The sequence below is a fragment of the Dendrobates tinctorius genome, unplaced genomic scaffold, assembly GCF_039654945.1.
Source record: "Dendrobates tinctorius isolate UK_male_01 unplaced genomic scaffold, ASM3965494v1 ptg000093l, whole genome shotgun sequence".
Taxonomy (NCBI): Eukaryota; Metazoa; Chordata; class Amphibia; order Anura; family Dendrobatidae; genus Dendrobates; species Dendrobates tinctorius.
Genome location: NW_027361761.1, coordinates 27,143,229 through 27,169,018, shown reverse-complemented (window position 1 = coordinate 27,169,018; position 25,790 = coordinate 27,143,229). Strand labels below are relative to the sequence as shown.

The window sequence follows — 25,790 nt, the reverse complement described above, 5'->3', positions numbered from 1 at the left end:
ACATGAATTATGAAAATTGAATTGCATTACTGCACTAGAAATATGAAAAATTGAGAATACTTGGCGCATAAATTAGCCAATGCATGTGTACCTGGCAGCCACGATAAGGTGATTCTCGCTACCAGGACCTGCCTAATGTGAACCCTCTTAGACTAAAGTGTACATCTCTATGGAAAGGTAGGATCCTGCTGTGATTAAAGGTGCCTGAGGCTGAGGGGCGGAATGCTCAGTCTTTTGATATTTGTATGCATTAGGTTTCTGACTGAGCTCTCCACCCCTGAGCCTCAGGCGTTTTTAATTACAGCAGGATCTTACCTTCCCATAGAGATGTACACTTTTGTCTAAGAGAGGGTTCACATTAGGCAGGTCCTGGCAGCGAGAGTCGCCTTATCATGGCTGCCAGATACACATGAATTGACCAATTTATGTGCCAAGTATTCTGAATTTTTCATTTTTCTAGTGCAGTAATGCAATTCAATTTTCATAATTCATGTTTGCATGCTATAGCGCTGCAGTGTGCTGCCTTATCTGTTTTGGTTGTATAGGGAGATGGCTACTCTTAGTAAGCACTTGTTCAGACCTAATTTCTGTTTGGATGTGACAGTCAGTCTTTTGAGACTGGGAGAGAGACAGGCCTCACATCCAGCCTTTACTACAGGGAGAGACGCACTAACCTCACATCAATCTATATTACAGGCTGGATGTGAAGTCCGCTCATTTATTACACTCTCACCCCTCACATCCAGCCTACACTGCCCGGAGGGTCATTGCCACAAGAAAAATCTGAAACTTTAATCATGCTGGAATCTCCATCACAAGAGTCTGAAAATGAAGGAAGATTGGTTACTTTTAATAAAATTGCAGTGCATGTATATGTAAAAATCATATATTTATTTTAAGTGTATTTAAAGGTTGGACACCATGGACATAAGGAAAAAGTAAATAACACAAATAATGGCAATAACTTTTTTTTTTATGCCATCTTCACTTTAGATGAATACAAGAGTAAGGTCGCCTGTGAAGATGACCGCCTGAGGCTGACCTGTAAAAGGAACACCGTCATTGCCATCTACTCGGCTACATTTGGAAGATTTCATGGTGGGGGCCTCGAGTGTCCGTTCCAGAACCAGGACATGGCTTCAGTGGGTAAGACTCTAGAATCCACACCCTCCTAAAAGAAAGTTATGCCAATGTGTCAGTCTTCACTGCTGTTCTAGAATTCTGTTCATTATACGGTAGAATAGGATCCATCCACATAGATTGTTATATTGCTCCTAATTTTGTTAAAAGAACTTATCTGCAGGGTGCAGATTGTAACTCGCGGTGGCATGTCCTGCGGTGGCAGATTTGACCTTTTTTTTTTTTTTTTGGTGGGTCGTTACTTCTGATTATGGAAGCAATTATTCTGTCCTGTGCGGCACAATTGGTCGATTTATGCTTAAAAGTAAACCTTACTTATGTCTGCAAGCAATTTTGTACGTTGAAATATCTGGTGACACATTGACGTATCTCTCTGCCGATGAGCTGAATTTACATGGGGTCCACACTTGTTGTGGATGCTAAAACCGAAGCTGCTGGCTAATAGTGGTTTTGTAGGGTTGGAATCCCGACTAAAAGTTATGGCTGTTACTTTAATGGGGGATAAGCGGCTAATGGGAAACATGGCGCCGCTTATCTGCGTGATCGAATGGGTTAAAATTCCAACCAGGTTAAGGAGCTTGCTCTTTACATAAAGTGGCTTTTTGTAGCCCTCTCTTCATACTGGGGGATTGAAACCTTAATATCCTTTAATTGGGGCTGGAAACCTCTTCCATGGATGCCCTACTACCGAGAGGTAAATGACTGCCAGGATAGTCTGTTGCCGCTCATCTTCATCTTTCCTAGTCCTTGCCTCTTGTGCAGGTGGAGGCTAATAACTTCCTAATAATAAGGGCCATGTGATCCAATGTAATCAGAATTATTCCTCTACTCCTCAGAGTGCCAGTCATCCTCCGCGCTGTCGCTCATGACCAAGCGCTGCCAGGGCAGGCGGACTTGTAGCGTTTATGCCAGCACTTATGAGTTTGGAGACCCGTGTTATCCAGGAATCCGCAAAAACCTCAATGTGGTCTACACTTGTGGTAAGTCCCCGGCTGTCTAAATTCTTGCTGATTTTTGGAGATCATAAGGGGTGAGCCGTGAAATGATTTTTCTTTTAATTGTGAAATTTGTCTGTCTCACTAGGGGGCGCTGTTGTGTTGCAATTGATGTGATGGTTAATAGTTATCAATCGCCAAAAGTTTTATTTCCTTGCATGCAATTCAATGTGCTTGTGTACAAATATACATTCTTTTGGGGGGGTTGCCGCCGGCTCCTTTTGGGGGGGGTTGCCGCCGGCTCCTTTTGGGGGATTGCCGCCATCTCCTTTTGGGGGGGTTGCCGTCGGCTCCTTTTGGGGGGGTTGCCGTCGGCTCCTTTTGGGGGGGTTGCCACCAGCTCTTTTGGGGGGGTGGCCGCCGGCTCCTTTTGGGGGGGGTTGCCGCCGGCTCCTTTTGGGGGGGTTGCCATCGGCTCCTTTTGGGGGGGGTTGCCGCCGGCTCCTTTTGGGGGGGGTTGCCGCCGGCTCCTTTTGGGGGGGGTTGCCGTCGGCTCCTTTTGGGGGGGGTTGCCGCCGGCTCTTTTGGGGGGGTTGCCGCCGGCTCTCTCTTCTAACTCTAAGATGATTTTCTGGTAATTCTTGTGTACAATCTGCTATTGTGGAGCGTAAAGTCTAGGAATAATAACATTAGGACTGTTATGGCCTCTTAATTAGATTTTCATAGTCGCGGTTGTGACAATAGACCTGTATAGATGACAGAAGGCGGAGATGTTGAACATTCTCCTAATGACTGACATTACACTAATCACTTACAGACCTGGGCTGCCGCCTGTAATGAGTGGATTACTGCGTGCTGATGAATGGGAATGTGTAAGATTATCCTCTGGTGACCTCTTCTCTTTGGTTGTGGAGATGTTTGGTGACCATGCAGAAGCCATCACCTCCGAGTGGTGTAAAGATGACGTGCAGCTGTCAGCGGATCATGTTCACACCACATTTACCCCTGTCCGATCTGGGCTTTGTACGTAAAGAGCTGCGACTGTAATCGGATCTGTCAATGAGAGATTAATCTATAGTCTTCAGAAAGATGGCAGATCTGTGTATACATCCCATGAAGAATGGGCGGCACGGTGGCTCAGTGGTTAGCGCTGCGCTGGGGTCCTGGGTTTGAATCCCACCAAGGACAACATCTGCAAGGAGTTTGTATGTTCTCCCCGTGTTTGCGTGGGTTTCCTCTGGGTACTCCGGTTTCTTCCCACACTCCAAAGACATACTGATAGGGAATTTAGATTGTGAGCCTCATCGGGGACAGTGATGATAATGTGTGCAAACTGTAAAGCGCTGCGGAATATGTTAGCGCTATATAAAAATAAAGATTTATTTATTTTAAGAATCCCCAGATATCAGGAGGATCCTGCCGTAGATGCCCACACTGGTGCAGGTGAGTAGGGGGCCCTCAGGCATGTAGCCTTGGAGGGTTTCTGTCATTTGAGTTGGAGATTCTTGGCTTGGTAATAAGAATTGGAGTTCTATATTAGGCCCTGTTCACATCTCCCTAGTGGCTTTGGGTTCTGGCATGGCAGTTTTTGTTGAAGCAGGAAGGCAGGATGCTACACTAAATCCAAGGTGCCACCATGTTGGAAGTTGGCAAACTCTTATAAGACACTGAAGTCTCCCGATCCGTCAAGGTCTCATTAATGAAAATGCCAACACTCCGCTTTATAATGAGGGCGCTCAAAGCTCACGTAAAGCAGTATCACCTGGTTAGGAGAGTCAAAATGGGAGCTTGTGCTCATCTGTTGGTGTGGTGTTAAGGCACAAAAACTGTAGACAGGTGTAACTGCTGAGCCCCCCGAGGCTAGAGGAGAAACTTCTTCCAGATGATTGAAAGTAGAGCTGAGAGATCACATTGAACTGACCACAGGGCGATACATGAGAAAGTCTATTGTTTTCAAAATGGTTCTTTATTGTTCCAGTGCATTTTGGGAATGGACTGGTGCCTTTCTCAAGGTTAAAAAAAAAAAAATAAAAAAAAAAAATCTGCAACCTGGTGTAGCCGTCAGTGACTGCTATGATCTGATTCCTGGTGATTTTTTTTATTAGAATAATTCACCAGAAGGGTATACAAATATTTTTTTAGATTTTTGGAGCAAAAACTCCTAATCATAACTTTTCATTTTGAGAATTTTTTACTCAAATTCAGCAAAAAAAATTAAAACGCTGTGAATGCACACTTAGACAACTGTATGACGGCGCTTTAAGATGCGTGATGGTTTCATGGACTGGTCAGCAGCTCTCCTGACCCGAGCGTGATGGCTGCATTGAGCAGCTGTTAGGCCAATTGATTAAGCCCTTGCTGTGGGTCACCATATCTTTAAACTAAAGCAGCCTCAGCTTCAGGAGACAATGCCTTGAGTACATGGACCTGTGCAATCCAGACTGAAAGAATAAGCAGGTTCCACCCAAAAATAGGCTGTGCTGTGGCCAACTAAGACCAGATTAAATGGTCTGTTTAACTTTTATTGCTGGGGAATCCTAACAAAACACAAATCGCTGTACAACTGATTGAAAAACACAATGAACAATTTAAACTGTGGGAAATTCAGCAGCTAAATTTTCCTACACTGCCCCCGCAGGGGAAGAGAAGTATTACATATGCACAATTTAAATCTATAGGCCGACTACCATGCCTGGTCTTCCAAAGTGAGAGCGTTTTTCTAGCACACTGCACTAGCTGGGGCCACTATCAAGGACCGTTGAGCCCCCTCTTACGCCTTTTTTTAGATGGCTGTCAGACAACCGTAGCCAAGATGTATGCCGTGATCTATCAGTTAAGCTCACTCTCCCATACACACTCAATGTTGAGTCTACAGGTATTCTGAGAGGCCGCCGCCAGAGATATGGATCTACAAAAGGATCAGCAGTCTTAAATTGGACCTGCCCCGATGTCAGCTGATGGTCCAAGGGGGCCCTGTACAGATCTCTATGATGTCAGTGGATTCTGCCGAAGTTGGCGTATTCTATATGGGGGCTTTAGGCTGTCGCGTCACGGTCCCTATCAGATATGGTTAGTTAGAATAACTGACTGTATTTACTTTGACAAGTAAACCTTGTTACGCAGCTGCCACCTACTTAATGGCACCTCCGCCCCGGCGCTTTCTGCAGCACTTTCCCCAGCATGAAATGAAAGCGTTAGCTGCTTGTACGTCTGGTGGATAATTCTGCACTAAATGAATAGTCTCTCCGTCAATTATCAGAGCTCTGTTTGGGTAATCGGATCGTGTTCACATAAACACACTTTAGTTAGCAGCGTGGGGCTCTCCACGTGCTGCACGCCTTATCCCGGCTATGCCGTACAGATTTACACCTTCCGGATCCCGATTCTAGCCTTTTGCTTACTCCATTGTTAAACATGCGAGCGCCAGTGAGATCGGACTATCAGACTTTAACCATGAGTAGAGTTGAGCGACTTTTGCTTTTTTTAGGGTCGCGTTTCGTTTCGTGAAACCCGACTTTTCCAAAAGTCGGGTCGAGCAAGATCGTCCGATTATAGGGAAAAGTCGGGGTCGTCCCGAAACACGAAATCCAATGTAAGTCAATTGGGAATAAAAGTCGGCAGTGAGAGGAGGACAGGAAACACACCTACAGTGCCCATTTGAATGCCAAAAGCATCAATTCTTCTTACTTAAGCTTGTCAACCTTAATTAACTTCATAATACAAGTTACGCACTGAAAAATGGGGGTTATTTGGCTAAATTTGTGGGGGGGGAGGGCTGGCTGCAGGTTTTCATGTGCCCTGGGCGAAAGAGCGCCCCTTTAACACATACCACAACTCATCATGCTCCGATACGGCAGAGAAATAGCGGTATAGTACAATGAAAAATACCTCACTTTTTACATCTCATGACGAGGCCCATCTATTTCTCCATACAAAATCATTGGTTCCATATAATGTTTGAAACAGTATATGATGAGCTCCACATAATGCTACAGTATATGTTGGTCCCCATGGATGAAGCTCCACTGTCTTATGGGCCCAAATAATGCTCCAAACATAATGGGCCCCATTTCTGCTGCTCTAGTGTATAATGGGCCCTGTAAATGCTGCTCCAGTGTCTGATGTCCACCTTTGGAATGTTCCAGTGTATGGTGGGCCCCATCTATCATTCTCCAGAGTATAGTGCTCCCCAAAAATTGCTGTCCCAACATAGAAAACAATCAAATAAGTCTCCTCGCTAGGGAATCCCTGTACTTGTCTGGACAGGTGCTGTAGCTTGCTTAACAGCTCGCCAGCCGTTCTCACGCCCAGTATGGATTGCACGTGATTGCACAAAGGTTAGAAAGGGTACCGTATCCCTGGATAACATGTATGGATAGCGTACACATTCAAAATATATGTCTATACAGCATGAGGCAGGCACAGACGGTGTTAGGAACAGTATGGATTGCACGTCATTGCACAAAGGTTAGAAGGGGTACCGTATCCCCGGATAACATGTATGGATAGCGTACACATTCAAAATATATGTCTATACAGCATGAGGCAGGCTCAGACGGTGTTAGGCCCAGTATGGATTGCACGTCATTGCACAAAGGTTAGAAGGGGTACCGTATCCCCGGATAACATGTATGGATAGCGTACACATTCAAAATATATGTCTATACAGCATGAGGCAGGCTCAGACGGTGTTAGGCCCAGTATGGATTGCACGTCATTGCACAAAGGTTAGAAGGGGTACCGTATCCCAGGATAACATGTATGGATAGCGTACACATTCAAAATATATGTCTATACAGCATGAGGCAGGCTCAGACGGTGTTAGGCCCAGTATGGATTGCACGTCATTGCACAAAGGTTAGAAGGGGTACCGTATCCCCGGATAACATGTATGGATAGCGTACACATTCAAAATATATGTCTATACAGCATGAGGCAGGCTCAGACGGTGTTAGGCCCAGTATGGATTGCACGTGATTGCACAAAGGTTAGAAAGGGTACCGTATCCCTGGATAACATGTATGGATAGCGTACACATTCAAAATATATGTCTATACAGCATGAGGCAGGCTCAGACGGTGTTAGGCCCAGTATGGATTGCACGTGATTGCACAAAGGTTAGAAAGGGTACCGTATCCCCGGATAACATGTATGGATAGCGTACACATTCAAAATATATGTCTATACAGCATGAGGCAGGCTCAGACGGTGTTAGGCCCAGTATGGATTGCACGTCATTGCACAAAGGTTAGAAGGGGTACCGTATCCCCGGATAACATGTATGGATAGCGTACACATTCAAAATATATGTCTATACAGCATGAGGCAGGCTCAGACGGTGTTAGGCCCAGTATGGATTGCACGTCATTGCACACAGGTTAGAAGGGGTACCGTATCCCCGGATAACATGTATGGATAGCGTACACATTCAAAATATATGTCTATACAGCATGAGGCAGGTTCAGACGGTGTTAGGCCCAGTATGGATTGCACGTCATTGCACAAAGGTTAGAAGGGGTACCGTATCCCCGGATAACATGTATGGATAGCGTACACATTCAAAATATATGTCTATACAGCATGAGGCAGGCTCAGACGGTGTTAGGCCCAGTATGGATTGCACGTCATTGCACAAAGGTTAGAAGGGGTACCGTATCCCCGGATAACATGTATGGATAGCGTACACATTCAAAATATATGTCTATACAGCATGAGGCAGGCTCAGACGGTGTTAGGCCCAGTATGGATTGCACGTCATTGCACAAAGGTTAGAAGGGGTACCGTATCCCCGGATAACATGTATGGATAGCGTACACATTCAAAATATATGTCTATACAGCATGAGGCAGGCTCAGACGGTGTTAGGCCCAGTATGGATTGCACGTCATTGCACAAAGGTTAGACATCAGGATAAGACTTTGCCAACAAACAGCAACCTTGTACGCCCTCAGAGTCCTCCTGGATGGAGAAAGAAAAATGTTGTGAAGAAGAAACGGAGAGTGGTGGTCATGGGGGATTCCCTGCTGAGAGGAACAGAGGCCGCTATCTGCAGACCGGATATAACTACAAGAGAAATGTGCTGTCTTCCAGGTGCAAAAATTAAAGATGTGTCTGACAGGATATCAGGACTCTTCAGACCTACAGATGACTACCCATTCCTGCTACTACATGTGGGGACAAATGACACCGCAAGAAACGACCTGGAAACCATCTGCAGAGACTTTGAAGACTTAGGCAAGAAAGTGAAAGAACTGGGAGCGCAGGTGGTCTTCTCTTCCATCCTCCCAGTGGATGGCCATGGAACAAGGAGGTGGAATAAGATTCTGCAGGTGAACAACTGGCTACGTCGATGGTGCCGTCAGCAACGATTTGAATTTCTGGATCACGGAGTGAACTACTTATACGATGGACTACTTGCTAGAGATGGGGTGCACCTTACGAAGACTGGAAAGCATGTATTTGGAAGTCGCCTTGCTACACTTGTAAGGAGAGCTTTAAACTAGAACAACATGGGAAGGGAAGCAAAAGACCAGAAAAAGCCATACACCTGACAAATGCTATTGAGAACTCTGCTATTAGAAGTGGAAAGGAAGAACAAAGACGAAAGAATCTAATTAATAAAAATATTGGAGAAAGAGAAACCAATCACAAACTAAAATGTTTCTATACTAATGCACAAAGCATGGGCAACAAACAAGGAGAATTGGAACTACTAACACAGGAACAGAAATATGATGTAATTGGAATCACTGAAACTTGGTGGGACAATACACATGATTGGAATACAAGACTAGAAGGATACAACTTATTTGCAAGAAACAGACTTGATAAACGAGGAGGGGGTGTCGCATTGTATGTTCGAAACGCGTATATCTGCACAGAGATTGAAGCTTCAGAGACTGGGAGTTCTGTGGAAACTGTTTGGGTAAGAATACAAGGACAGAACAATGGAAAGGACACCATTGTAGGCATTTACTACAGGCCGCCTGTGCAAGCCGAAGATATAGATGAACTCTTTATGCATCAGATGGCCAAGTTCTCCAAAAAATATGACATAGTTGTCATGGGAGATTTCAACTATCCAGACATTTGTTGGGAATCTCTCTCAGGCAAAACTAACAGGTCAAGGAAATTCTTATCCTCTCTTGCTGACAACTTTATCTTCCAAAAGGTAAGGGAGAAAACAAGGGGAACTGCTACCTTGGATCTAATCCTTATAAACAGGGAGGAAATGGTTGAGGAGGTAAAAGTGGCTGGGACCCTAGGAGGTAGCAACCATGCTATTTTAGAATTTTGGATTACTAGAGGTGGAAGACCTGTGAAGACTCAGACGTCAAGGTTAGATTTCAGAAAGGCAGATTTTAAGGGATTCAGAAAGAGAATTGGAGGGATCCAATGGCTGGATATCCTTAAAGACAAAAATGTCCAGGAAGGATGGGAAATCTTGAAAAATGAAATTCTCAAAGCACAGTTGTTAACAATTCCGAAAAGAGGGAAGAATAGGAAGCATTTAAGGAAACCAGGATGGATGAACACAGAACTTAAGCACATGCTAAAAAGGAAGAAAAAAATGTTTATAAAATGGAAAGAGGGAGGCATATCTAAAGAAGAATATAATGCTGTCTGCAGAACCTGCAGGGCACAAATCAGATTATCTAAAGCTGAAAATGAACTGAGGCTTGCAAGAGATGTCAAAAGCAATAATAAAGGATTTTGGGGATATGTCAAAAGTAAAAGAAAAGTCAAAGATGCTATAGGATTTTTACAGGATGAAAATGATGAAATGGTAAGACAGGATGTTGAGAAGGCTGAACTTTTAAATTCCTATTTTGCATCTGTTTTCTCTCAGAAAGGAAATGCAACATCAACTGTTATTCACTGTCCTATTAAGGGAATAGAAGAATCCAGGACATCTATAAACAGAAAGATAGTGAGGAAACACTTAGCTAACCTAAATGAATTCAAGTCTCCAGGTCCAGATGAATTACACCCCAGAGTACTGAAGGAGATAGCAGAAGAAATTTTTGAACCCCTCTCCATAATCTTTGAAAATTCTTGGAGAACAGGAGAAGTGCCAGAAGACTGGAGAAGAGCAAATGTTGTTCCTATCTTCAAAAAGGGAAAGAAGGTGGACCCAGGCAACTATAGGCCGGTGAGTCTGACTTCTATACCAGGAAAGATCTTTGAACAAATTATTAAACAACATGTATGTCAATACCTGGATAAGAATGAAGTGATTAAACAGAGTCAGCATGGGTTTCTAACTAATAAGTCATGTCAGACTAACTTAATTTCCTTCTATGACGGTATCACTGATTGGGTGGATCAAGGAAATGCTGTAGATATAGTATATCTTGACTTCAGCAAAGCATTTGACAAAGTCTCTCATACAATCCTTATTGAAAAAATGACTAAGTATGGAATGGACAAGGCAACTGTTAGGTGGATTCATAACTGGCTTAGTGATCGGACCCAAAGAGTGGTCGTAAATGGCTGCACATCCAGTTGGAAGAATGTCTCAAGTGGGGTACCACAGGGCTCTGTCCTGGGCCCTGTATTGTTCAACATCTTTATCAACGATTTAGATGAAGGAATTGAGGGTAAACTGATTAAATTTGCTGATGACACAAAGCTAGGAGGGATAGGTAATACTAGAGAAGAGAGAGAGGATTCAAAAAGATTTAAATAAACTGGAGAAGTGGGCAGCAACTAACAGAATGGTTTTTAACAGGGAGAAATGCAAAGTACTACATCTGGGCAATAAAAATGAAAAAAGCATATATAGAATGGGAGGAATAGGGCTAAGTGACAGCACATGTGAAAAAGACTTGGGTATACTAATAGATCACAGACTGAATATGAGTCAACAGTGTGATGCAGCAGCAAAAAAGGCAAATGCAATTCTAGGATGTATTAACAGAAGCATACAGTCTAGATCACGTGAAGTCATTATTTCCCTCTACTCCTCTTTGGTCAGACCTCATCTGGAATATTGTGTCCAGTTTTGGGCACCACATTTTAAAAAAGACATCAACAAACTGGAGCAAGTTCAGAAAAGAGCGACCAGAATGGTGACCGGTCTGCAAACCCTGTCTTATGAGGAAAGGTTGCAGGATTTGGGAATGTTTAGTTTGCAAAAGAGAAGACTGAGAGGAGACTTAATAGCTGTCTACAAATATCTAAAGGGCTGTCACATTGTAGAAGGATCAACTTTATTCTCATTTGCACAAGGAAAGACTAGAAGCAATGGGATGAAACTGAATGGGAAGAGACACAGATTAGATATTAGAAAAAACTTTTTGACAGTTATAGTGATCAATGAGTGGAACAGGCTGCCACGAGAAGTGGTGAGTTCTCCTTCAATGGAAGTCTTCAAACAGAGGCTGGACAGACATCTGACTGGGATGATTTAGCGAATCCTGCTTTGAGCAGGGGGTTGGACCAGATGGCCCAGGAGGTCCCTTCCAACTCTACGATTCTATGATTCTATGATTCTAGAAGGGGTACCGTATCCCCGGATAACATGTATGGATAGCGTACACATTCAAAATATATGTCTATACAGCATGAAGCAGGCTCAGACGGTGTTAGGCCCAGTATGGATTGCTCGTCATTGCACAAAGGTTAGAAAGGGTACCGTATCCCCGGATAACATGTATGGATAGCGTACACATTCAAAATATATGTCTCAGGAGGCAGGCTCAGACGGTGTCAGGCACAGTATGGATTTGACGGCCCAGATTACACAGCGGAGGAGCAGGGAGAGGTAAAGATTGCAAATGCTGGGGCCCTGGCCAAGCAAGGGGGGCCCACTCGTGGGCGTCGGTACTGGCACTGGGCCCCTCATAGTACAGCGGTGTGTCTGACGGCGGGTGTGCACCACCACCGTCAGAGACACTTGATTGCACTATGAGGGACCCTGTGCCAGTGCCCGCGCCCAAGAGTCGGCCTACCCACCTGTCCAGGGCAACGGCACTCGCACGGTGTCGTGCGCTAGGTGGTGACCCCGGCCATGGGGGGGGAGGCAGCACAGTTAGGGAGTTTTAGAAAGTGGCATATGTTGATGTTGGACATTCAACTGATGCAAAAGGCGAAATAGGTGAAGTACCAGGAAGAGGTGGACCAAAGCAAGCCATTTTTCTGTCACCCTATGTGTCATCAGGGGAAGGTGGGACAAAAATCCTTGGAAACCCATGCGTGGTTCATTTTAATGAAGGTTAGATCATCCACATTTTGGGTTGACAGACGGGTCCTTTTTTCTGTCAGGATTGATCCAGCTGCACTGAAGACTCTTTCCGATAGCACACTTGCAGCTGGGCAAGCGAGCTCCTGTAAGGCATATTGGGCCAATTCAGGCCAGGTGTCCAGTTTAGCGGCCCAATAGTCAAAGGGGAATGACCTGTGTGGGAGAACATCGATATGGGAGGAAAAGTAGTTTGTAACCATAGTTGACAACTGCTGTCTCCTGTCACTTTCCATCGATGCAGTATTACCAGTTGTGTGAGCGGTATTTGAAAAATCAGTCCACAACATTGTCATGAAACCCCTGTCTCCAACGCCACTTCTGCTGTGTGCACCACGAACACCTCTGCCAAGCTGCCCCCGGCCCGTACGGCTCGTGTGAGAACCATCGCCGCTGCTGTGTGCTGGGAATGCCTCAAGCAACCGATTTACCAGAGTTGCTTGTTTATTAGCCAATATTAGGTCAAGGTTCTCCTGTGGCATGATGTTTTGTAATTTGCCTTTATAGCGTGGATCCAGGATGCTGGCCAACCAGTAGTCGTCATCGTTCATCATTTTGGCAATGTGGGGGTCCCTTTTTAGGATCCGCAAGGCATAATCTGACATGTGGGCCAATGTTCCCGGTGTCAATGATGCACTGCGAGTGCTGGGTGGAGGAGCACTTTCTGGCAAATCCACATCCCTCCAGTCACGCACAAACCCTGTACCAGACCTTGCCACGCCAACATTTTCACTTGCCCCACGAGATGCATCCTCCTCCCCTAAGTAATCATCCCCATCATCCTCCTCCTCCTCCTCCTCTTCTTCCTCCACCTCGTCCAGGAGAGGTCCCTGAGCAGACAATGGCTGAATGTCACCAAGGATTCCCTCCTCCTCTTCCTCCTCATCAACATTGGCTGCAGACGCCTGCTCCTTAAGGTGCGTCAAAGTTTGCATGAGCAGACGCATAAGTGGGATGCTCATGCTTAGGATGGCGTCGTCTGCGCTTACCAGCCGTGTGCATTCCTCAAAACACTGAAGGACTTTACAAAGGTCTTTCAGCTTCGACCACTGCACGCCTGTCAACTCCATGTCTGCTCTCAAAGTGCCTGGCCGTGTATCCTCCCACAAATGCATTATGGCCTGCCTCTGCTCGCACAGCCGCTCCACCATGTGCAGGGTGGAGTTCCACCTTGTTGCAATGTCGATAATGAGGCGGTGGTTGGGAAGGTGGAGCAATCGCTGCAGCTTCTGCATACGAATGGAGTGTACAGGCGACCGGCGGATGTGCGCGCACAGTCTTCGCACCTTCTGGAGCAGGGCTGTTAACTCCGGATAATTTTTGAGGAAGCACTGCACCACCAGGTTCAAGGTGTGAGCCAAGCAAGGTATGTGGCTGAGTTTTGAAAGGGCTATGGCTGCCACAAAATTACGGCCGTTATCACTAACTACCTTGCCTGCCTCAAGATGTACACTGCCCAGCCATGACTCAGTTTGTCGCTTCAAGTACTCGGCCAGCACCTCGGCGGTGTGTCTGTCGCCCAAACACATCATCTGCAACACAGCCTGCTGACGCTTTCCACTAGCTGCTCGATAGGGGGACACATCGTGTGCAACAGTGGCAGCTGCAGATGGAGTGCTCGTACGACTGCGCTCTGTGGACGAGCTGTCGCTTCTGGAGGAGGAGGAGGAGGAGGAGGGTCGAATGCCTACAGCCAACTGTTTCCTATACCGTGGGCTAGGCAGCACTGTCCCACCACCGCTGTCCCCTGTGGACCCTGCATCCACCACATTAACCCAGTGCGCAGTGATGGACACGTAACGGCCCTGGCCATGCCGACTGGACCATGCATCAGTTGTGAGGTGCACCTTTCCGCTCACTGACTGCTTGAGTGCATGGACAATGCGGTCTTTCACATGATGGTGGAGGGCTGGGATGGCTTTGCGAGAGAAGAAGTGGCGACTGGGTAGGTTATAGCGTGGTACTGCATAGGCCATGAGTTGGCGGAAAGCTGTGCTTTCCACCAACCGAAAGGGCATCATGTCAAACGAGATTAGTTTGGCAATGTGGGCGTTCAAACCCAGTGTACGCGGATGAGAGACTGAGTACTTTCTTGACCTACTCATAGTGTCTGGGAGGGTGAGCTGGACTTGAGAGCTGCATATGGTGGAAGTAGCGGTGGACAGGGCGGACTGAGAGAGGGTTGATGATGGTGATGGAGTTGGTGTTCTTTCTGATGGCCTAGAATCAGTCTTTCATTGATATAACAGTGGGATTCCCTGACTGCTGTGGCCTTGCACCGACACCTCAACATTTGCTGCTGTGCTAACCGGTGGGCTTACAGTGGGGGAAACAATGTAGCGTTGCTGACTACCTTCGTTGTGATCAGTTGCACATGTGGCACTTGAGGTTTGGTGTTGTGTCCACGCTTGCAAGTGCATGCTGGTTAAATGTCTAAGCATGCAACTGGTATTCAAATTTTTCAGATTTTTCCCTCGGCTAAAGGTCTTTGCGCACTTCTTACAGATAACCTTGGCCTGATCATGAGGATTTTGTTCAAAAAAGTGCCACACTGCACTCTTCCTACTTTGGCAGACATTTTGCGGCCTAGCACGCTGTGATCTTTTGACCCTCTGGACAAGCTGTCCAGCAACTCTTTTGATGTTTGGAACCTGTCTTTGGAGTGCTCCGGGCCTGCCAGATAACAGCTGTTGCGATGTCGATGTCTGCTGTGGATGCTCCTCATCTGAGCTATTGGAAGCAGCACCCTCTTCCCCCAATGGATGCCAATCTGGGTCAACAACTGGGTCATCCATCACCTCCTCTTCTATGTCATGTGCACCTTTCTCTGTGTCACCGTGTATGGTGGTATAGTGTGCTGGAAGGGGCACCTGAGTCTCATCAGGGTCAAAATCTGGCTCTGTACACTGCGAGGACAATGTAGTGCTCTGAGTGAATGTACCAGCAGAATCATCCATCAGCGGCTGTGCATCAGTGCACTCCATGTCAGATTCATCTTGGCCTGGGTAATTCACCATTTGACTTGATAATCCAGGCATGGTATGTGAAAACAGCTCCATGGAGTAATCAGTAGTATGGCCTGCGTCATCCTTCAATCTTGGTTGGGGTGAAGGACACAAGGAAAGGTGTGGTTCATGAACATGAGCCTCCAATGACGACTCAGTGCTTTTACTTTTTACAACTGAAGAAGAGGAGGCGATAGAGCTGGAGGCTGAGTCAGCAATGTAAGACAAAACTTTTTCCTGATGCTCTGCCTTTAAAAGCGGTTTGCCAACTCCTAGAAAACTAAGCGTTCGAGTCCTTATGTAGCCAGACGATGACGCAGGGTCAGCACCTCCTGCATTCGGTCCTATTTTGCTCTTGCCACTACCATCAGATCCACCACCAACACCATCATTACCAGCTGCCAACCCCCGCCCAATTCCACGGCCTCTTCCACCAGCCTTCCTCATTTTTGGTAGAAATGTAGACAAAATCCAACAAACTATATAGTAATGTAAAACAAGGTACAAGGTGTCTATAGGACAGGGGAGTTTTAGAATTTCTGCACACACTTGTGGACAGTGGACACTTGTGGATTGTGTGCGGCCCACTGATATCTGAGCGCTATGTGACACGCTCGATGGCACAGCTGCCTGTGACCAAAGTGACGAGAGGATAATGGAGATTTTGAATCTCTGCGTACACTTGTGGACAGTGGACACTTGTGGATTGTGTGCGGCCCACTGATATCTGAGCACTATGTGACACGCTCGATGGCACAGCTGCCTGTGACCAAAGTGACGAGAGGATAATGGAGATTTTGAATCTCTGCGTACACTTTTGGACACTGGACACTTGTGGATTGTGTGCGGCCCACTGATATCTGAGCGCTATGTGACACGCTCAATGGCACAGCTGCCTGTGACCAAAGTGACGAGAGGATAATGGAGATTTTGAATCTCTGCGTACACTTGTGGACAGTGGACACTTGTGGATTGTGTGCGGCCCACTGATATCTGAGCGCTATGTGACACGCTCGATGGCACAGCTGCCTGTGACCAAAGTGACGAGAGGATAATGGAGATTTTGAATCTCTGCGTACACTTTTGGACAGTGGACACTTGTGGATTGTGTGCGGCCCACTGATATCTGAGCGCTATGTGACACGCTCGATGGCACAGCTGCCTGTGACCAAAGTGACGAGAGGATAATGGAGATTTTGGATCTCTGCGTACACTTGTGGACACTGGACACTTGTGGATTGTGTGCGGCCCACTGATATCTGAGCGCTATGTGACACGCTCGATGGCACAGCTGCCTGTGACCAAAGTGACGAGAGGATAATGGAGATTTTGAATCTCTGCGTACACTTTTGGACACTGGACACTTGTGGATTGTGTGCGGCCCACTGATATCTGAGCGCTATGTGACACGCTCGATGGCACAGCTGCCTGTGACCAAAGTGACGAGAGGATAATGGAGATTTTGAATCTCTGCGTACACTTGTGGACAGTGGACACTTGTGGATTGTGTGCGGCCCACTGATATCTGAGCGCTATGTGACACGCTCGATGGCACAGCTGCCTGTGACCAAAGTGACGAGAGGATAATGGAGATTTTGAATCTCTGCGTACACTTTTGGACACTGGACACTTGTGGATTGTGTGCGGCCCACTGATATCTGAGCGCTATGTGACACGCTCGATGGCACAGCTGCCTGTGACCAAAGTGACGAGAGGATAAGGGAGATTGGATTGCTTTTAAAAAAGCAGTTTGCGGAGCAGTGGGTAAACAGCAATGTCAGCGTGTCAGGAAGCCTTAAAAGGCAGTCCAACAACCAACACCACTGATACACCACAATATAGCCTACCCTTGCACTGCACACACAGTGACTTGTGTGTTGTGCAGGCCAAATCGCTAGCAGCAGAAGCAGTTTTTTTGTCTTCTTCCCTGCCTAACGCTCTCCCTACAGAATCAGCAGCAACCTCTCCCTATACTAAGATCGGCAGAAGTAAGATGGCGGTCGGCGTGCACGCCCTTTTATACCCCCTGTGACGCCCACCAAAGCAAGTCAATCACTTTCATGCCCTTCTGAAAGATGGTGGTGACCCGTGCCTATGTCATCACGTTGCCCACAGTGTCCGTGGATCCTGATTGGCTGAAAAAGAGCGCAAAACAAACTTTTGAAACGCGACTTTGGCTCGTAAGTCGCCGACCTCGTGGCCGACCTTATCCTAGGGTCGAGTTTCGTTTCATGAAACCCGACTTTGCCAAAAGTCGGCGACTTTTGAATTTTTTCGACCCGTTTCGCTCAACTCTAACCATGAGGTCTCACATGTCTGTATTGGAGCTGTATACACAAAACGGCAGTATAAAGCTAAGTTCACACGTAGTGAAATTCCAGCGGAAGTTACCGTGAGAATTTCAGAATTCCATTCCACGGGAAAATAGCATTTTAAATTCCCGCGATTTTCCCACAGAAAAACTAGCGATTTGCAAGCATAATTAGCTTGCAGAATGCTAGCGTTTTTCAAGCGATCTGTAGCATCGCTTGGAGAAATGATTGACAGGTTGGTCACACTCGTCAAACATAGTGTTTGACAAGTGTCACCAACTTTTTACTACTGATGCTGCCTATGCAGCATCAGTAGTAAAAGATAGGATGTAAAAAATAATAAAAAAATATTGTTATTCTCACCGTCCGGCGCAGCCTTCCCGCCTCTCTCCACGCTCCCGGCATCTTCCGGTCCCAGTAATCCTTTGTGCGAATGACCGCGAGACTTCTCGCTCCCATGACGTCATCGCGAATGACCACGAGACTGCGATGTCATCGCGGTCATTCTTGCAAAGGATTACTGGGACCGGAAGATGCCGGGAGCATGGAGAGAGGCGGGAAGGCTGCGCGGGATGCCAGAAGGTGAGAAAAACAAACAATATTTTTTATTTTAAATTCTACTTTTTACAGGGATATGGTACCCAAAGCCCGGAGGACAGTCTCCTCTCCTCCGGGTCGTGGGTACCATCTGCAAATGTTCTGCTTACTTTTCGCATGGTGGGCACAGCCACATGCGGAAAGTAAGCAGAACAATGCATTCCTATGGGTGCGGGATCGCCGCGATTCCGCTAAATTAATGAGCATGCTGCGTTTTTTACCACGAAGCGATTCCGCCGTGGGAAAAAAAAACGCAGCATCAGCACAGCATTGTTGAATCCCATAGCAATGCATGGGATGCTTATTTTTCGTGGCAAAATCGCGCGTTTAAAACCGCAGCGAAAAAACCTCGACGTGTGAACGCAGCCTTAAGCTGCTTTTTTAATTTTTACATATATATATATATATAATATGCAATATGCATTGGCCTCTAAAATTGGTGTCCATAGGCAAATAGTTGGAAACTCCCCCCTGTGCTGTGTATTGTTACCATGAAGACAATGAGACAAATGATACCTGTTATAATTGTTGCTATACATAAACTACGACCACTAGAGTTGAGCGAAACGGGTCGAAAAAATTCAAAAGTCGCCGACTTTTGGCAAAGTCGGGTTTCATGAAATGAAACCCGACCCTAGGATGAGGTCGGCCACGAGGTCGGCGACTTACGCGTCAAAGTCGCGTTTCAAAAGTTTGTTTTGCGCTCTTTTTCAGCCAATCAGGATCCACGGACACTGTGGGCAACGTGATGACATAGGTACGGGTCACCACCATCTTTCAGAAGGGCATGCAAGTGATTGGCTTGCTTTGGTGGGCGTCACAGGGGGTATAAAAGGGCGTGCACGCCGACCGCCATCTTACTTCTGCCGATCTTAGTATAGGGAGAGGTTGCTGCTGATTCTGTAGGGAGAGCGTTAGGCAGGGAAGAAGACAAAAAAACTGCTTCTGCTGCTAGCGATTTGGCCTGCACAACACACCAGTCACTGTGTGTGCAGTGCAAAGGGAGGCTATATAGTGGTGTATCACTGGTGTTGGTTGTTGGGCTGCCTTTTAAGGCTTCCTGACAGGCTGGCATTGCTGTTTACCCACTGCTCCGCAAACTGCTTTTTAAAAAGCAATCCCAATTTTTTTTTTTTGTCCTGCTGAGAAGAAAAAAAAACTGCTTCTGCTGCTAGCAATTTGGCCTGCACAACACACCAGTCACTGTGTGTGCAGTGCAAGGGGAGGCTATATAGTGGTGTATCAGTGGTGTTGGTTGTTGGGCTGCCTTCTAAGGCTTCCTGACAGGCTGGCATTGCTGTTTACCCACTGCTCCGCAAACTGCTTTTTTAAAAGCAATCCAATCTCCCTTATCCTCTAGTCACTTTTGTCACAGCTGTGCCATCGAGCCTGTCACATAGCGCTCAGATATTCATTGGGCCTCACACAATCCAAAAGTGTCCAGTGTCCAAAAGTGTGTGCAGAGATTCAAAATCTCCCTTATCCTCTAGTCACTTTGGTCACAGCTTTGCCATCGAGCCTGTCACATAGCGCTCAGATATCAGTGGGCCTCACACAATCCAAAAGTGTCCAGTGTCCACAAGTGTGTGCAGAAATTCAAAATCTCCCTTATCCTCTAGTCACTTTTGTCACAGCTGTGCCATCGAGCCTGTCACATAGCGCTCAGATATCAGTGGGCCTCACACAATCCAAAAGTGTCCACTGTCCACAAGTGTGTGCAGAAATTCAAAATCTCCCTTATCCTCTAGTCACTTTTGTCACAGCAGTGCCATCGAGCCTGTCACATAGCGCTCAGATATCAGTGGGCCTCACACAATCCAAAAGTGTCCACTGTCCACAAGTGTGTGCAGAAATTCAAAATCTCCCTTATCCCCTAGTCACTTTTGTCACAGCTGTGCCATCGAGCCTGTCACATAGCGCTCAGATATCAGTGGGCCTCACACAATCCAAAAGTGTCCACTGTCCACAAGTGTGTGCAGAAATTCAAAATCTCCCTTATCCTCTAGTCACTTTTGTCACAGCTGTGCCATCGAGCCTGTCACATAGCGCTCAGATATCAGTGGGCCTCACACAATCCAAAAGTGTCCACTGTCCACAAGTGTGTGCAGAAATTCAAAATCTCCCTTATCCTCTAGTCACTTTTGTCACAGCAGTGCCATCGAGCCTGTCACATAGCGCTCAGATATCAGTGGGCCTCACACAATCCAAAAGTGTCCAGTGTCCAAAAGTGTGTGCAGATATTCAAAATCTCCCTTATCCTCTAGTCACTTTTGTCACAGCAGTGCCATCGAGCCTGTCACATAGCGCTCAGATATCAGTGGGCCTCACACAATCCAAAAGTGTCCAGTGTCCAAAAGTGTGTGCAGATATTCAAAATCTCCCTTATCCTCTAGTCACTTTTGTCACAGCAGTGCCATCGAGCCTGTCACATAGCGCTCAGATATCAGTGGGCCTCACACAATCCAAAAGTGTCCACTGTCCACAAGTGTGTGCAGAAATTCAAAATCTCCCTTATCCTCTAGTCACTTTTGTCACAGCTGTGCCATCGAGCCTGTCACATAGCGCTCAGATATCAGTGGGCCTCACACAATCCAAAAGTGTCCAGTGTCCAAAAGTGTGTGCAGATATTCAAAATCTCCCTTATCCTCTAGTCACTTTTGTCACAGCAGTGCCATCGAGCCTGTCACATAGCGCTCAGATATCAGTGGGCCGCACACAATCCACAAGTGTCCACTGTCCAAAAGTGTACACAGAGATTCAAAATCTCCATTATCCTCTCGTCACTTTGGTCACAGGCAGCTGTGCCATCGAGCGTGTCACATAGCGCTCAGATATCAGTGGGCCGCACACAATCCACAAGTGTCCACTGTCCACAAGTGTACGCAGAGATTCAAAATCTCCATTATCCTCTCGTCACTTTGGTCACAGGCAGCTGTGCCATCGAGCGTGTCACATAGCGCTCAGATATCAGTGGGCCGCACACAATCCACAAGTGTCCACTGTCCACAAGTGTACGCAGAGATTCAAAATCTCCATTATCCTCTCGTCACTTTGGTCACAGGCAGCTGTGCCATCGAGCGTGTCACATAGCGCTCAGATATCAGTGGGCCGCACACAATCCACAAGTGTCCACTGTCCACAAGTGTGTGCAGAAATTCTAAAACTCCCCTGTCCTATAGACACCTTGTACCTTGTTTTACATTACTATATAGTTTGTTGGATTTTGTCTACATTTCTACCAAAAATGAGGAAGGCTGGTGGAAGAGGCCGTGGAATTGGGCGGGGGTTGGCAGCTGGTAATGATGGTGTTGGTGGTGGATCTGATGGTAGTGGCAAGAGCAAAATAGGACCGAATGCAGGAGGTGCTGACCCTGCGTCATCGTCTGGCTACATAAGGACTCGAACGCTTAGTTTTCTAGGAGTTGGCAAACCGCTTTTAAAGGCAGAGCATCAGGAAAAAGTTTTGTCTTACATTGCTGACTCAGCCTCCAGCTCTATCACCTCCTCTTCTTCAGTTGTAAAAAGTAAAAGCACTGAGTCGTCATTGGAGGCTCATGTTCATGAACCACACCTTTCCTTCTGTCCTTCACCCCAACCAAGATTGAAGGATGACGCAGGCCATACTACTGATTACTCCATGGAGCTGTTTTCACATACCATGCCTGGATTATCAAGTCAAATGGTGAATTACCCAGGCCAAGATGAATCTGACATGGAGTGCACTGATGCACAGCCGCTGATGGATGATTCTGCTGGTACATTCACTCAGAGCACTACATTGTCCTCGCAGTGTACAGAGCCAGATTTTGACCCTGATGAGACTCAGGTGCCCCTTCCCGCACACTATACCACCATACACGGTGACACAGAGAAAGGTGCACATGACATAGAAGAGGAGGTGATGGATGACCCAGTTGTTGACCCAGATTGGCATCCATTGGGGGAAGAGGGTGCTGCTTCCAATAGCTCAGATGAGGAGCATCCACAGCAGACATCGACATCGCAACAGCTGTTATCTGGCAGGTCCGGAGCACTCCAAAGACAGGTTCCAAACATCAAAAGAGTTGCTGGACAGCTTGTCCAGAGGGTCAAAAGATCACAGCGTGCTAGGCCGCAAAATGTCTGCCAAAGTAGGAAGAGTGCAGTGTGGCACTTTTTTGAACAAAATCCTCATGATCAGGCCAAGGTTATCTGTAAGAAGTGCGCAAAGACCTTTAGCCGAGGGAAAAATCTGAAAAATTTGAATACCAGTTGCATGCTTAGACATTTAACCAGCATGCACTTGCAAGCGTGGACACAACACCAAACCTCAAGTGCCACATGTGCAACTGATCACAACGAAGGTAGTCAGCAACGCTACATTGTTTCCCCCACTGTAAGCCCACCGGTTAGCACAGCAGCAAATGTTGAGGTGTCGTTGCAAGACCACAGCAGTCAGGGAATCCCACTGTTATATCAACGAAATACTGATTCTAGGCCATCAGAAAGAACACCAACTCCATCACCATCATCAACCCTCTCTCAGTCCGCCCTGTCCACCGCTACTTCCACCATATGCAGCTCTCAAGTCCAGCTCACCCTCCCAGACACTATGAGTAGGTCAAGAAAGTACTCAGTCTCTCATCCGCGTACACTGGGTTTGAACGCCCACATTGCCAAACTAATCTCGTTTGAGATGATGCCCTTTCGGTTGGTGGAAAGCACAGCTTTCCGCAAACTCATGGCCTATGCAGTACCACGCTATGACCTACCCAGTCGCCACTTCTTCTCTCGCAAAGCCATCCCAGTCCTCCACCATCATGTGAAAGACCGCATTGTCCATGCACTCAAGCAGTCAGTGAGCGGAAAGGTGCACCTCACAACTGATGCATGGTCCAGTCGGCATGGCCAGGGCCGTTACGTGTCCATCACTGCGCACTGGGTTAATGTGGTGGATGCAGGGTCCACAGGGGACAGCGGTGGTGGGACAGTGCTGCCTAGCCCACGGTATAGGAAACAGTTGGCTGTAGGCGTTCGACCATCCTCCTCCTCCACCTCCTCCAGAAGCGAAAGCTCGTCCACAGAGCGCAGTCGTACGAGCACTCCATCTGCAGCTGCCACTGTTGCACACGATGTGTCCCCCTATCGAGCAGCTAGTGGAAAGCGTCAGCAGGCTGTGTTGCAGATGATGTGTTTGGGCGACAGACACACCGCCGAGGTGCTGGCCGAGTACTTGAAGCGACAAACTGAGTCATGGCTGGGCAGTGTACATCTTGAGGCAGCCAAGGTAGTTAGTGATAACGGCCGTAATTTTGTGGCAGCCATAGCCCTTTCAAAACTCAGCCACATACCTTGCTTGGCTCACACCTTGAACCTGGTGGTGCAGTGCTTCCTCAAAAATTATCCGGAGTTAACAGCCCTGCTCCAGAAGGTGCGAAGACTGTGCGCGCACATCCGCCGGTCGCCTGTACACTCCGTTCGTATGCAGAAGCTGCAGCGATTGCTCCAACTTCCCAACCACCGCCTCATTATCGACATTGCAACAAGGTGGAACTCCACCCTGCACATGGTGGAGCGGCTGTGCGAGCAGAGGCAGGCCATAATGCATTTGTGGGAGGATACACGGCCAGGCACTTTGAGAGCAGACATGGAGTTGACAGGTGTGCAGTGGTCGAAGCTGAAAGACCTTTGTAAAGTCCTTCAGTGTTTTGAGGAATGCACATGGCTGGTAAGCGCAGACGACGCCATCCTAAGCATGAGCATCCCACTTATGCGTCTGCTCATGCAAACTTTGACGCACCTTAAGGAGCAGGCGTCTGCAGCCAATGTTGATGAGGAGGAAGAGGAGGAGGGAATCCTTGATGACATTCAGCCATTGTCTGCTCAGGGACCTCTCCTGGACGAGGTGGAGGAAGAAGAGGAGGAGGAGGAGGAGGATGGGGATGATTACTTAGGGGAGGAGGATGCATCTCGTGGGGCAAGTGAAAATGTTGGCGTGGCAAGGTCTGGTACAGGGTTTGGCGTGACTGGAGGGATGTGGATTTGCCAGAAAGTGCTCCTCCACCCAGCACTCGCAGTGCATCATTGACACCGGGAACATTGGCCCACATGTCAGATTATGCCTTGCGGATCCTAAAAAGGGACCCCCGCATTGCCAAAATGATGAACGATGACGACTACTGGTTGGCCAGCATCCTGGATCCACGCTATAAAGGCAAATTACAAAACATCATGCCACAGGAGAACCTTGACCTAATATTGGCTAATAAACAAGCAACTCTGGTAAATCGGTTGCTTGAGGCATTCCCAGCACACAGCAGCGGTGATGGTTCTCACACGAGCCATACGGGCCGGGGGCAGCTTGGCAGAGGTGTTCGTGGTGCACACAGCAGAAGTGGCGTTGGAGACAGGGGTTTCATGACAATGTTGTGGACTGATTTTTCAAATACCGCTCACACAACTGGTAATACTGCATCGATGGAAAGTGACAGGAGACAGCAGTTGTCAACTATGGTAACAAACTACTTTTCCTCCCATATCGATGTTCTCCCACACAGGTCATTCCCCTTTGACTATTGGGCCGCTAAACTGGACACCTGGCCTGAATTGGCACAATATGCCTTACAGGAGCTCGCTTGCCCAGCTGCAAGTGTGCTATGGGAAAGAGTCTTCAGTGCAGCTGGATCAATCCTGACAGAAAAAAGGACCCGTCTGTCAACCCAAAATGTGGATGATCTAACCTTCATTAAAATGAACCACGCATGGGTTTACAAGGATTTTGTCCCACCTTCCCCTGATGACACATAGGGTGACAGAAAAATGGCTTGCTTTGGTCCACCTCTTCCTGGTACTTCACCTATTTCGCCTTTTGCATCAGCTGAATGTCCAACATCAACATATGCCACTTTCTAAAACTCCCTAACTGTGCTGCCTCCCCCCCCATGGCCGGGGTCACCACCTAGCGCACCACACCGTGCGAGTGCCGTTGCCCTGGGCAGGTGGGTAGGCCGACTCTTGGGCGCGGGCACTGGCACAGGGTCCCTCATTGTGCAATCAAGTGTCTCTGACGGTGGTGGTGCACACCCGCCGTCAGACACACCGCTGTACTATGAGGGGCCCAGTGCCAGTACCGACGCCCACGAGTGGGCCCCCCTTGCTTGGGCAGGGCCCCAGCATTTGCAATCTTTACCTCTCCCTGCTCCTCCGCTGTGTAATCTGGGCCGTCAAATCCATACTGTGCCTGACACCGTCTGAGCCTGCCTCCTGAGACATATATTTTGAATGTGTACGCTATCCATACATGTTATCCGGGGATACGGTACCCTTTCTAACCTTTGTGCAATCACGTGCAATCCATACTGGGCCTAACACCGTCTGAGCCTGCCTCCTGAGACATATATTTTGAATGTGTACGCTATCCATACATGTTATCCAGGGATACGGTACCCTTTCTAACCTTTGTGCAATCACGTGCAATCCATACTGGGCCTAACACCGTCTGAGCCTGCCTCCTGAGACATATATTTTGAATGTGTACGCTATCCATACATGTTATCCGGGGATACGGTACCCTTTCTAA

The 25,790-nt window shown here is 47.3% G+C and overlaps 1 protein-coding gene across 3 annotated transcripts in view; it reads left to right on the top strand.

The window, feature by feature from the left end:
• Window positions 1–25,790, top strand: part of EVA1A (eva-1 homolog A, regulator of programmed cell death) — a 724,576-nt gene that overhangs the window by 425,929 nt on the left and 272,857 nt on the right. For all 3 annotated transcript variants that reach the window (XM_073586595.1, XM_073586596.1, XM_073586597.1), the window contains 2 exons: window positions 994–1,146; window positions 1,977–2,120. In XM_073586595.1, coding sequence (XP_073442696.1) covers window positions 994–1,146; window positions 1,977–2,120 — 297 coding nt within the window. The remainder of the gene's footprint in view (window positions 1–993; window positions 1,147–1,976; window positions 2,121–25,790) is intronic.